The 14,238-nt window shown below is 45.2% G+C and overlaps 1 protein-coding gene across 1 annotated transcript in view; it reads left to right on the top strand.

The window, feature by feature from the left end:
• Positions 1-3,272: 3,272 nt before the first annotated feature.
• The window catches only part of WLS (Wnt ligand secretion mediator), a 275,288-nt gene continuing 264,322 nt past the window's right edge, over positions 3,273-14,238 (top strand). Inside the window, exon 1 of the mRNA XM_069232457.1 lies at positions 3,273-3,513. Within this exon, the coding sequence (XP_069088558.1) occupies positions 3,408-3,513 (106 nt within the window). The 5' untranslated portion in view covers positions 3,273-3,407. The remainder of the gene's footprint in view (positions 3,514-14,238) is intronic.

Consider the following 14,238-nt stretch of genomic DNA (forward strand, 5'->3'; position numbering starts at 1 on the left):
CTTGTCCTTACAGGATCCCACGAAGATACCAGCTTTCTCTTGCCTTGGTGGGCTCTCCTGAGCAATCTGCCACCAAGACAAGAGTCTGCCCTGCTGCTGGTCGTGCTAACACTTCTCCCAGGACAGAGACAAAGGACCTAGGCAGGACAGAGGTCATATCTCCACCCTCCCAGGATGGCTAGTATTTACCGTGATCAAGGCGGTTAGCCTCAAAGGCTTCACCTCCCTTGATGTGCAATCTCTTGTTACCCACTCAAGGACAAAGCCGTTTCCGCCCTGACCAAGCTGGCAGGTGGGAAAATGAGTTACTCAGGAGGTGTACACCTCCCAAAGACTAGCCACACATTTAGGGTGGGCTAGGAGATCTGTACAGCTGAGGAAAGGTTCTGCCATTTTGGCTAACATTAGAAATAGTGGGTTCTGGGTAGAAAAGTGGCGTACTCCCACAGGAAGTCATCACTTCAGGGGTAAATTAGATTCAGAGACCAGTAGCACATTGGCCAATGTCCCCCACACCATAAACGCCCCCTAAGCCAGTATTTAAGGGGCTCCTCTGATATCAGAACCTCAGTTCTGACTTTGAATCTGAGAAGAGGCACAAAAAAGACACTGTCACCGACAACAGCACTTGGAACTACACCGCTGTGCAAAGAGAAGACACTTAAGTGCCCTGAGGAGACCATATACTGGAACTGTGTGATTGACGTGTGCCTGTAGTGAAAACTCATTGCTCCCAGCAAGAGAGACTCCAGTGGAAGCCAGAAAGTAAAGCAGACTCCTCTGACTGTTGGTGTCAGTCACCTGCAAACCTGCAGAAAAATTGTTGTGCTGAAATCCCTAGAAGTGCAACCCGTCAGGCCCCTTGTGAGCGAGGCCAAAGAAAGTCAGTGACCTGCATCCCGGGAGTGGTAGTGAGGCTCTCAATGAGTTTCAAGCTGCTACCCACTTTCAGACAACCTCCAGCCAACGAAGTAATCATGGACTACTGTTGCTATTGCCAAGGCTTGTCTGTCACCAGCCCAGCAACTGATGGCTTGTCGGACATCACTGACTCCAGAGCAGTTCCCGGCTTAGAGACTGACGTCGGCAACGACCCCACTCCTATGATTCTGCATCCTGAAGGAAGTGATTTCAAGAGGAGCAACAAAGCATCTTTGACACAACCAGCCCCATGATTGACAGCTGCAAGGCCACTTCTGCACCTGGAGCCGCTGGTAATGGTGGTGAAGTTCCAGCTCTGGAATCCAGGTCCTGGGACCCCAAAGGCTTCTACTCTCTGAGGGTAGAGTGTGAGTCCACCCCAACGTGTTCCTTTGTCAACATGCTGCAATTTTGACAGCGCCAGCAGATCCCCTCAGCACCAAGGATGGCCAGAGCACCTCTGCACCTGGACTCCTTGGGCAAGGTAACTAGAAACTGACTATTAAGGCTTGGTCTAGGGACCTGCAAGACCTTAACTCCAAGTGGGTTCCTTGGAGCTCACCCCACAAGTGACCGATTGCACACTGTGATTTTTCCCATTGACTTCAATGGTAGTAAGTTGACCATTAAAAGTGCTCGATTTTTCAATGTTTTAAAAATTTACAACTCTAAGATACCAAGTTATTTTTGGAGTCTAAATTAAGATAAAAATCTGCTTTATTTTTCTAAATTGGTGTCGGATTTCTTTTGAGTCATGCCATTTACTTGTTGTCCATGTGGCATTGTGAAATGCTTTACCCATGTTCCTCTAAGTAGCCTAACTGCTCTTTGCCACTGTACCAGGACTGAGCTAAGGTTTACTAGTGTGAACCTGAGGTCCACTTCTGGGTAAAGTGCTAGTATTACACCGTAAGACTCCCCAGTGATACCACATAACACTGCCACCTCCCTAGACCCGGTAGCAGAGTGTGGGTAGCCTCTGGACCCTTGCCAATAAACAAACATATTGGCACAGGCAAAAAAAGCTTTCCCAGTACTCATATAAAATGGATAAATAACTTAAACGGGCATTGTCATCAGCAATAGGGGAAGCAAGTTGCACTGTAGAGTGTGTGGGGTACTGCAGGGCCCTCACCAAATTCAAAAACACTGGCAAAGCCAACAAAAAGAAGCATTGGCAAAGCCAATAGGTCTAGTTTGCATTCGGAGGCAAACTTTAAGAAAATCTACCTTATTGCATCTATGAGATATAGCATTTAATATGTGATTGCATCTGAGGAGTAACATAGTCCCTCATGCTTTTCATTACAAGCAGTCCATATAAGTGGAATGATACAAAGATACACAGGTGAGAGGGAATTACTCCCCTTGGGCAAAGGCAATGTTCACTCTATGTACATTTTAAGAATTTGTGACAATGGTGACAATGGATATTGCAGACGATTGCGCAGTCAAGCAAAACATAAAAAAGCATTGGCAAAGTCAACATTAAAAATAAAAAAAAGGAGAATGGGCCCACAAGCCTAGGCATTGAACTTGCGCTAGATGCTGGCATGTGCGCAGGTGAAGTGCGGTTACTCATGGTGATGACAGCCCATGTCTAAAGTGGGTTAACCCATTGTCCGTTGCTGTATTCTGTGATGAACAGAGCCAAAAAGTGACTGACAATTCAAGTGAGATGAATGGTTGAAGGCAGCTTACCAAAAGCACTCTGTGTTCTCTTATCGACATAAACATAACCAAAAAATTATGCATATGCTTAACCATAATGACATTCATCGACTTACTACTGCCAATCACAGGACTTGATTATGTGGCATCAAAGTACTATTCTTAGTTTCCTGAAAAAAGTGTAACTCTCTAATTGTATAAACTTGATACTTGGGCATTTCAAGCATCCAGGCTATCACTGTCTATCTGCTTCTGTAGAAGATACAGTGCCAGTCATTGCTGTACTCCATGCATCGTAACTGATTACTATTATCTTTGCCGATTAGTTTCTTTGTGTTATATGTTTATTATTTCCATATATTCAGTTCTAGGCTCCTCTGTCGCACAGTACTATTATATGTCAGCTCCCAGAATGCCAAGGCAGCCTAATTTTGAAACACACTCGGGTCTCTTTATTCCGCTACCAGACACTCCATCTCACTCTCGCAGGTTCCTGCTTTCTCCCTTGGTGACAGTTTTCGTCTTCCTCGTCCTCCTTCTTTGCCATTTGCGTGCATTTCTCACTCGTGAGCTTGGAAATGTGCCCTGGGGACGGACGGTGTTTGGCTGGACGCTGAAAGAGCAGACTGGCGTCATGTGATTCTGCCGCTGTTGTGCGACTTCCCCTTTAAAGCTAGAAGCGATTTAGAGCCGTCCACAATCCCAGCGCTGGAGTCCGGGACTGCAGCAGTGTAGTGCCGACTCCGGGGGAATTCTGCCTTCTTCGCACTTCGGATTGTTTTTAGGCAGTCTGTGGCATTTGTAAGGATAAAACAATGGCTGGGGCAATCATAGAAAACATGAGCACCAAGAAGCTCTGCATCGTCGGGGTGATATTGCTCATTTTCCAAGTGCTGGCGTTTCTGGTTGGAGGCTTAATTGGTGAGTGAAAAGTTTTCTTTCGACTTCCGAAGTCGTCTCTTCATTTGTTTGACTTGTTGCAGCATCCATGGCCGGCTGCTGTGATACTATGATCTAATTAGTGCAACTATTGTTGGAGAAGGCGGTCACCGCGGGCTCTTTGAGGGGCCTGGAGATCTGGTCGAGTGGGTGGAAGTAAAAGAGGATGAAAGTTCTGCCCTGGTTTCGGCGTCCCACTTAAGCAAGTAGCGGAGGAAAAAGTACTTAAGCATGGCGACTGATCTGCAAGGTTACTTTTCACAGCCAGCGTGCTCTCCTTCACCCGGGTGGACTGAAGCAACTCTGTAGATCTGCCCCCCGAGGCTGGAACTTGTGCAGTTTTTTGTTAAATAAGATTGAAGTCTGGACGCGTTGTGCTTGCAGCCCACAGTACCCGGTGCGGTTTTAGTTAGGGAAAGAGGGAGGGAAGGAAGGCGAGAGAGAGCCTGTGAGTAAACTATTGGAAATGAGTCAGATGTTTCCTCAGACGGGTGGTGTTCTCGTCTGTTGAATATATAGGGATGTTTGGAGAAACGGGCCATAAGTGTGTAGCTGGGGAATGTTTCATCCGCAGTACAGTACACTGTTAGTTACTCTGAGTGTTTGTATAGCGTCCTTATGGTACTTGTATGTTATCGGGGCCCTCTGCTATGCTGTGAAAAAAGAAATGTCAGCCGTCACTTTGTAATCGTAGTTTGCGTAAATTTGTTAGAAAACACTAGGGGTTGCTATTTTCATTGCTTGCATTTCTTTGTACCTGTACTTCATTGGCTACGCTTCCTGCACCTTTACATTCCTGCTTTTGTACATGATGGCCTGGTTTGAGCAGTGTCTCTGGCTGTGTTGGTACAAATAGGGAAAGCATGTTTTCTGTTTGAAAATCATTATATAAGATGCCAGCACAATCATGTTCGAGTTCTTCGCACCCCCCCCAAAAAACGTAACAGTCTGCAACCACTAGATACTTTTTTGGCACACGTTTTTATTTTCCCTTGTGTAAAATACCGTCCTTGATGAAACGAGGAAGAAAAACTCTTGATGAAACTGTCGAAAGCCCCAGTGGCGCATGCATGTCCGAGAGTACATAGGCTCCCTGGAAACCTCCGAGTGCTGCTGCACTCTCCTGTGCTCCGGAGAGTTTTCACAAACACCACATCCTTCACGCCAAGATGGATCCCGCAGCAGGGCGCTGGGGGAGGGGGACAAGGTTGCAGGGCTTCACTTCAAAAGCCGGCCTTTGGAGCCCGGGACTGTTGTGTCTGTGAGACGTGTTAGGCAGAAATCACTGCCCTGTTCAGGCATTGAGTTCTTTGTTTGTCGGCATTGGCACCTTTGAAGAGGGGGAGGAGTTGGTATGTTTAAGGAAGGGTTTGCCCCTGCCCTCCCCCTTCTTGTGCATGTTCCAGCAGGAATGTCTGCTGGGCACCAGGTCTGCAGAAGAGTTTTGAGACAGTGTTGGCGTAGGCTCTGTGCTGCACGAAGGAATATTTACATTTTAGCTGCTTGCTGTTAAATCGGTGCCACTCGGCTAGTGACGAGAAGTGATTCACAACTCTTTCTTCTGCTTTTCCCCACCTGTAAACGTTTCCTGCCATGTTTGACGGGGGTGTAGCTTCAAAGTGCATCTCCTTTTAAGATGTATGCATTTTATTCTCGTGATCTGAGGCAACACACTTTCTGTACTTTAAATTACGTTACGTGGATTTAAAGTTACTGAAGGAGGGCGGTATAATACGACTCTGGTTAATAAACACTACGCTCACAACCTTACAGCGCGCATTAAGGCTGAAATCAGAAGATTAGTCTGAAAATGCAATAACAGACTCTTAAGGCAACCAGCAGCACACACACTCGCAGGATCCCTACCACGTCCATATGTGTACCGGGCAAAGAGCACCTGTAGTTACCCTGGGAATGCGTAAGTACTTTTGTACAGCTCTCCAGCCCCATCCGCCCGAAAAACCTAACAACGTATTAAAACTGACAAAGCACTGAATACCTACGCCCTTCCACTCTCAAAACTGAGCCTGGCTCCGGTCTGCGGTGGAAACTTATTCAAAGCCGGTACCTACGCTACCAAAATACGCTGTTGCATTGGAGCAATTAAATGGCTTGTAACTTTCTGGATTTCTCCCTTAGTCAGTTATCCATTGCTCTGAAAAGCGCTTGATTTTTAGTTTCCCTTTACCACGTTTTGCTTTAGCACTCGCTCTTTTTATCTCCTGGGCGTCTCGGACCAACATTCCTCCCCAAACAGCCATGCGTAACTGCAAATTTGACACTTGCGGACCGGATTGTGTAGTCGGGATGTTTTATAAGCCTGAGTGTTTCTCAGCCTTTGGAATTCTAAGGTTTGGGTGGTGGGCGCGTTATGCTGCTGGGTGAATGAGAAGGGTATTTTGAGGCAAACACTGGCGGGGCGTTGTTGGGTAGGTAGTAGGGGGTGAAATCCAGTGTTGGGCAATATTGCTGTGGTCTTAAGTGGATATGGTGTTGATAGAGCGTTCCGTACTAATAATTTACTTGTATTTGGACGCTCTTTAGGCCCATGAATCTTTTGGCTAAGTGGGACTCTCTTCACCCGAGATCAGTCAATTTAATCAAATCGATAATCAATAACGAACATAAGCAATACCCTGATCAACATAACACTTAACAATTAATCCAGAATACATTTCGGCGAACCCTGACCTTTCAGTCAGGAATAACCACACCAGTTTATTCAAAGTTAGTGAATTTATTTCCCTATATTAACAAAGCTAGCACAATATAGATGTGTCTCAACACCAAATGATAAACGTAAATGAACATTAATAGCTGTCCATAACGGCGAAACAGGTGCAATCTATGCAGCATTTGAATAACAAGGCATTCGATAATAGCAATGCAAATCACTAATACTATAATCTGTAATGAGCTTATTGCATACATTTAGTCAGCATAACAAGATCTCAAATTGCATCGTGCAACAAAAGGAATCCTCATCTAACCTCAAATTAGCATCGGCATGTGGGACTTCATGCAAAAACAATTTAGCAACATTAATTTGGAAAAACTCCTAGCTAGGGCTCTTGTCAAAAATCAGCAGTTGGTTACCTAAAAGAAACACAATGCAATTGTACAATTTCTTTTCATATTTACCAATTACAATCAGCATTCAAGGAAGTCTTCGTCTCACAGGTACCGTTTCTCGATCAGCATGGGACGGGGCAAAGGGGCAAGGGGTGAACGGGGCAATTGCCTCACGGCGGCAAAATAAAACTACTACTTCATGCAAAGGGATCAAAGTTAAAGTCTCTAGGGCAAGAATCATTTAAAGTCTCTTTCTCTCGATTAGAGAAAGCATCAGAGTCTCTTTCAAAATGGCGTCGCAGCAAGGTGGGCCATAATAGCTGCAAAGTCTACAAATTGGCGGGATGTCCAAAAATGGCTGCAATGGCTACTTTCCTCTCGTGCACCTGGTTTAAATAGACAACAGTTCAAATCCAGTAGGGTCTTCCATTGGAGGGTTCATAGGTTGACTTCAAATTGTCCAATCAAAAACAACAGTTCTCAAGCTTTTACTTAAGCATACATTATCCTTGGAGACGGGTACGCAAGTTGCAACATTTTATACCAATTAACTCACTTTCAGAGCTTCCATTGTCCGCACCTGCAGATTGACCTTGGAGCAAAGAGAAAAATGCCAAGCTGGCACGAAACCTTAAGATAAGCATGTGAACGATCTCAGTGGAAAAGTACAGCTTCAAGCAAAAGTACACGTTTAATAGCACATTGGAAAAATACGAGCATCTAAACCGTGAGACCAGGCAACTAGGCCGAAGCCTGCACTAAAGTTATGCTAAGCTAAAACATTTCAAACAAGCAAATCATAGCACACGTTTACGATTATGTCGGATTAGTGCACTTCTAATACATCAAGTTATATAAAGCACGCTTATAAATGTTGGCAAACTACTCTGAGGGCACATTTTGTCCCCGTACAATCTTTATTAGTTCGGTTAAAGTCACACATGATTATTTCACACTACGTTTATGCGCTAATAAATGTAAAACTTTCATTTCTGCGTCATCAGTGTCTGCTCCTTATTATTGTGATAGTATTGGCAGGTACGTGAGAGGGAAGAATGTTAACCATAATGTGTATCGGGCATGATTAGAAGATGTGGGTTTGATCATGGGGTGGTAGGTAGACACTGTATTGGATATTCTGATGTCATCAAAGATTTTCAAGAGCATACGTAGCTGTGGTATGGAAATGATCACTGAGTAGTCTGATAGGTGTTTAGACGATAATATGTTTGGTGTGTTTTGTAGTTGACTTTCTACTCTGTGCCACTGTCCTGTACGCCACCCCACTATATACTAAACTGCTAACTTTTAGCCATGCTGAACAGCCACCCTGCTGTATAGAATGGCTAATACACATTGGCAAAGCTAATAGCTTGCACATAAATGACTTATTGACTTACCAATGCCTGGTATAATTTGACCAGCTCTTCTGAAGACTAAAGACTCTCCACTTGGTCCTCTACGAAGGGCTGGTTAATTCCAGTATATTCATGTATGCTTTGATAGTTTATTGTGCATGTTTTTCTGCATCACAAGCTTCTTATTGGCAGTTCTTGCACCTCTCTGGATCTCATGCCGTTGAAAATGTGCAAGTCTCACCTTAACAATGACACACCAGAGTGTCAATTTTCAACTCTTTAGATGGTCACCTTTTACTTTGTTAAACTGTTTTTGTGTACTTAGAGTATTGTGATGCTTCATAAACTGGAGCAAGGCATCCTCCAAATATAATATATTTTCAAATAGTATTCTGGCGAGAGTGCTACCCTTCATTAGTTGTTTATAACTGTTGGCAGACAAGTCCCATGTGGTGCCTGCTTTCATTGGGAGACGATAATGTAAGTGCACTGAACTTCATTTTTCCTGTGGTGCTTTGGCCATTCTTACTTTCTCTCCTAGACCGTGTTTAGAAAGATCAAGGGAGAGTATTTCTGAGTGCCTATTCCTTTTGTGAACGAAGATTCCTACACAAATTGGTCTTCGCTGTATTTTCTTTATTTTACTTGCATGCGTGCATTGCATATAGGTACAAAATGTAAAATTAGAGAATTGGTCCTATGGTTTCCATTGACCTCTGCAGATTGCAAGCAATCTTAGTTAAATGGAGCAATAGAAAAATTGTTTTCAGTTGGTTTATTAAAAAAATGTATATGCTTACTGACCACATACTATTAAGCATGGCATCATCCGTGCTCTTTTCAGTGGATCCAGAAGCAGCAGTTGGTGACTCCACAGTATCACTGGTTTGTGCAGCTAAATCACTGGTATCCTAGGACTGCAAGTAGTATTGCATTCCAACGTGCTAAGCAAGAAACCCAATGAGTTGGTATAGTGAGTTCCAAGCCTACTTGCACAATAATCTTGCAATCATAAACTCAATATCTGGCCTGGAAATGTCTTGTCAAAAGAAGGGATCTTAATTTACATCTAGGAAAGGTAGAGCAGTTAAATGATAAGCCAATTAAAAGGCTTTAGCTACTGGGGCAGAGAGCTACGACCACAAACAGCTCTAAAGATTTTATATATGCACACAATGAGACACTGCAATTCCTGAAACAGAAGATTTTATGGGTGATACTGTTGTGTGGGGTCAAGTTTTGTGAGTTTCTAGAAATTGTGGCCTTTTTTTTTTTTTTTTTTTCTTTTAAATAATGGTATTCATCAGAATGGTAAAAGTATGCCTAATACGTCTTTCCTTTGTCATTGTTTCATAGGCCCTGGTAGCAGTGGGTGCAACTTACTTGATTTCAATATCTTACATACCCTAATCCATACCAAAATAAGGTTTCATGGTGTTCCAAGGTCTAATTAATGGGGCCATTAACTGCCCTTGTGGTCCGTGGTGGAGGCACAGGAATTACTTCTGAAGAACACAAGTTGTATTTCACACTGGTATCCAAAGGCAGCTTGCCGATGCCAGACCTTTTGGCATTAGCAGTGCTTGTTTTTTCTTTGCTTAAATCTGGTCTGTTGGGCTGTAAGTTTCTTGTGGCTCACTTCCTTGAGTTAAACTTCATGGAATCATCAGTCCACCGGATCTTAGTCTTATCCTCTTCTTTAGGGGTCGTCTCCTCTCTACCAGGCAGTACAACTTCTGTTCTTTGTTTTTTGGGTCACTTGTTTTTGATACGAGAATCCTAAGTCTCTAATATTGAGAACAGCAAACTACCTAAAACAAAAATGTGTCCGACTATACTATGTAGACTGAGAAAGGCCAACTGGTCGTAAGTGGGCAAAAGTGATGCAATTGTTCCCTCGTCTCCAATGCCACTGGTTATGGAGGTAAATACCGCAGGAAAGTACCCTTTTTTGACAAGGTTAGCCCCACTTATTGCCTTGTTTGTGATGTGGCTTTGACTGATAGTGCCCTGGGTCCCTGCTAACCAGGTCCCCAGTGCCAGTTCTCTTTCCCCATATCTACACTGTTGTTCTGCACAATTGCCAAACTCTTTAGCTACCACTGTGAGTCCCTAGAAAATGGTACCCCTGGTACCTAGAGCCTCGGGTACTAGGACAGGTCTCTTAAGGCTGCAGCAACAATTGTGCTACCCTTGAGGACTTCCCGCCAAACCCACAAAGTGCTGCCATTGCAGACTGTGTGTGTTGTTGCAGGCTAAATTGAAAATGTGACCTGCCACACACCCCTGTGTGCCAGGTCCCCTGTCACTGCATGTGCCAGGTGTAAGTCACTCTTAAGGCAGGTGCATCACGGCTCACGTGAGAGAAAATGTGCCCCTGCTATGTCTGTTGATTCTGAGACATAGTAAATGCACAGGGAAGCTATTTTGAGTGCATGTGCTGGACACTGGTCATTACGAGTTTCCCAGCTACATGGTGGCTTCTCTGAATCCTGGGATGTTTGGTATCCAACATCTCAGGATAACAAACCCTCCCTGATCCCAGTGATGGATTTAAGAAATGCACACAGAGGGCACCTTGGAGATGTTGGACTGAAAATGTATTAGGCAGGACAGATGAGCCACAGGTGAGTCACACCAGTTCTGGAGGTGATTGCCGTGCTTTGCCAAAAAAACCCAGTGAAAATAGATCCCTGCATTTGGTTAATCAGTATTAGCAAACTTTAATGAGTCCTAATTGTTCCTAAATATTTTCCTGCACCCAACTTGTAAGCTTCATTATTGTTTCATATTGTACATTAGACTACTTCCGTAAAAAATTGATGTCTGCAGAGCTAGCTAATCTGAGATCAGATTAGTAATTATCAAACCATTGGAATTCATGGAGCGTTAAGATTTAAGGGGTCATCCAGTGGCTGTTTCCTTTGTTTGTTAGAACTTTCTTTTTTGCAGGTTCTTGGCTCGTACATTATTTATCCCTGAGAGTCTAGTTATCTCTTCCAGTGTGTTGCTCCTATGGAGTGTTGGCAAAAGGTAAAAAAATGTGGCCAGTGTATCCACCTTTCGTGGCAGCTCATCGAATTCCCTTTCTTGCATTCTGCATGCGCTCGTGGAAATATGGCTTAATAACATATTTGAAATATTGTTTGAATTGCTTCTTTTATCAGTAGTTGTGTGTGTGTGTGTGGTGTGGTGTGTGTGTGTGTTTTTTTTTTTTTTTTTTTAAATTTTTTTTATGTGACAAGGCAGGGCAATCAGACGGCAACACAGAACAGCAAAGCATTGAGCAAAATACTTGAGATTACAAGCTTGTATCCCAGTACAATAAGAAGTTTGTACCAGGGACTTCTGGATAAACATGTCGATGCTTCCCGTACCCCCTAGATGGTAGAAAAATTCAAAGAAACCGGTTAGTAGCACTTCATCAAATAGACCACCAGATGTGTCCGACAGAAGGGCTCCAACAGTTGGTCAGGATCACAACAAAATAGGTAAAAGATGTTTGCATTTCTTAGATGCCTTGGTTTAACTTAGGTTGGATATTCTTGTCGCACAAGTCAGTTTAACCATTGACTGCATTCTGGATCAATCTGTTAGATTGTTAAAATAAAACACAATGTTCGGGAAGCCTAAAGTCCAACTAGCATTTAATGCAAGAAAGCAGGCAGCAAGGCAAAAGAGACATAGGGCCTGATTATGACCCTGGCGGACGTCGGAGGCCGTCCGCCAAGGTACCGCCGCTGAATGACCGCACCGCGGTCAAAAGACCGCGGCGGCCATTTAGACATTTCCTCTGGGCCGGCGGGCGCTCTCCAAAAGAGCGCCCGCCGGCCCAGAGGAAATGCCCCTGCAACAAGGACGCCGGCTCAGAATTGAGCCGGCGGAGTTGCAGGGGTGCGACGGGTGCAGTTGCACCCGTCGCGTATTTCAGTGTCTGCTTAGCAGACACTGAAATACTTTGCGGGGCCCTCTTACGGGGGCCCCTGCCGTGCCCATGCCATTGGCATGGGCACGGCAGGGGCCCCACGGCACCCCCTACCGCCATCCTGTTCCTGGCGGGCGAACCGCCAGGAACAGGATGGCGGTAGGGGGTGTCAGAATCCCCCATGGCGGCGCAGCAAGCTGCGCCGCCATGGGGGATTCTAAGGGCAGCGGTAAACCGGCGGGAGACCGCCGGTTTGCCTCTTCTGACCGCGGCCGAACCGCCGCGGTCAGAATGCCCTGCGGGGCACCGCCGGCCTGTCGGCGGTGCTCCTGCCGACCCTGGCCCCGGCGGTCTTAGACCGCCGGGGTCAGAATGACCCCCATAGTCCTTTCACCTAACCAGGGCTCTCACTAGAAAACAGTCCATTCTAGCTAAGAGATAAAATTCATGTAAATTCAACCAAGTATGTATACGGTAGCTCTCAATACAAATCAAAGCAGTATGACCACATGACAGAAACTTGTTATTCTCAGCAAAAACTAGTGCAAGTGTGAGAATCTTCCCCTCAAGGAAGTGCAGAAGGGCATCACAGGGAAGTTTGCATTTGTGTATACAATTATGGCCCTGTGTTTCTCAAAGTCCTGCTTCCCTTGCAAGGTTTGAAAACTAGATTACCCTTTTAGAAAGTGTGCAAGGTACAACACTAAGCACTTTGGCTTCTAGGTAGGGTGACCTGACGTGTTTTTTTTTTTTTTTTTTTTTTTGGTGCCAAAAACTGGAACATTTCATAAATATAGGACTACAATTTTACTTCAACCAGCCATATATAATGACATCATTCATCAGCATACAGTTATGGAAGAGGCACTAAGAGCATACATTACAGGCATGATACTGGCGTTAATAATTGCATTTTATTTAAATCGCTTTCTTGTAACCGCAGATAACTGTCCCTGTTTAGAAAACACAGAAACGCACCTCCCACCGTTTTCAGTCGATCCTCTCTTAAAAATCGGGACATGAGTCAAATTTCCAAAAATGTGTTGGGATAGCTGGTGAGAAAACCAGGACTGTCCTAACAAATCTGTTCGTAGCCAGTGCAAGGTTAGGGTCTGCTTAATGTGATCCAGTATCGTGGTTACTCATGCTGTTTCCTTTAGAACAGAGACTTGGAGAAGGCTACATTAGTCTTATTTGGACAGCATGATCTGTCTAAGAAAACATTATCTTGGTGGTCAGAAATGGTGGTAACTTTTCTTCCCAGTCAGAAAAAGCAGTTGCAAAGCTTCCCAACATCTGCAAGATACACCTTTTTTTTTTTTCAATCAATCAGAAATTTGTATAAAACACTACTCACCCGTGAGGGTCTCAAGGTGCTGGAGGGTGGAAAGGGTGGGGTAGGTGCTGCTACTGCTCAAACAGCCAGGTCTTGAAGTTTCCTGAAGGTAAGAAGGTCTTTGGTCCGGCGCAGGTGGGTGGGAAGAGTGTTCCATGTTTTGGCGGCGAGGTACAAGAATGATCTACCGCCGGTTGTAGTTCTGCGGACGCGTGGGACAGTTGCGAGGGTGAGGTTGGTGGAGTTGCTGGGTCGGGGTGTAGAAGGAGAGCCGTCTGTTGAGGTATTCTGGTCTGGTGTTGTGCAGTACTTTGAGCGTGGGTGAGGAGTTTGAAGGTGATTCCCTTGTTGACTGGGAGCCAATGCGGGTTTCTCAGGTGGTCTGTGATGTGGCGGGGGATGTCCAGGATAAGGCTTGCGGAGGTGTTGCAGCCTCTTCTGGAGTTTGGCCGTGGTTCCTGCGTAGAGGACATTGCTGTAGTCCTGTTTGCTGCTTACGAGGGCTTGAGTGACTGATCTGGTTTCGGTGGGTATCCATTTGTAGATCTTTCGGAGCATGCGGAGGGTGTTGAAGCAGGAGGAGCAGATGGCGTTGACTTGCTGGGTCATGGATAATGAGAAGTCCAAGATGAACTCTAGGTTGCGTGCGCGGTTGGTGGGAGTTGGAGTGGCTCCGAGAGTGTCAGGCCATCAGGAGTCATCCCATGCGGAGGGGGTGGAGCCAAATATGAGGGCTTCCATCTTGTCAGAATTTAGTTTGAGGCAGCTGCTCTTCATCCATTCAGCGATGGCCCTCATTCCTTAGTGGAGGTAGGTCTTGGCGGAGTTCTTGGTAAGGGAGTGGTTCTCTGAGTGTCATCGGCATATAAGATGATGGTGTGGGATCGGGCGATGTCGGTGAGCGGGGCCATGTAGACGTTGAAGAGGGTCAGGCTGAGGGAGGAACCCTGGGGTATGCCGCAGATGGCATCTGAGCGGCATGGGGGAGGCGTACTGTCTGGGTTCTGCTGGTGAGA

This window comes from Pleurodeles waltl, chromosome 4_2, assembly GCF_031143425.1.
Source record: "Pleurodeles waltl isolate 20211129_DDA chromosome 4_2, aPleWal1.hap1.20221129, whole genome shotgun sequence".
Lineage (NCBI taxonomy): Eukaryota > Metazoa > Chordata > Amphibia > Caudata > Salamandridae > Pleurodeles > Pleurodeles waltl.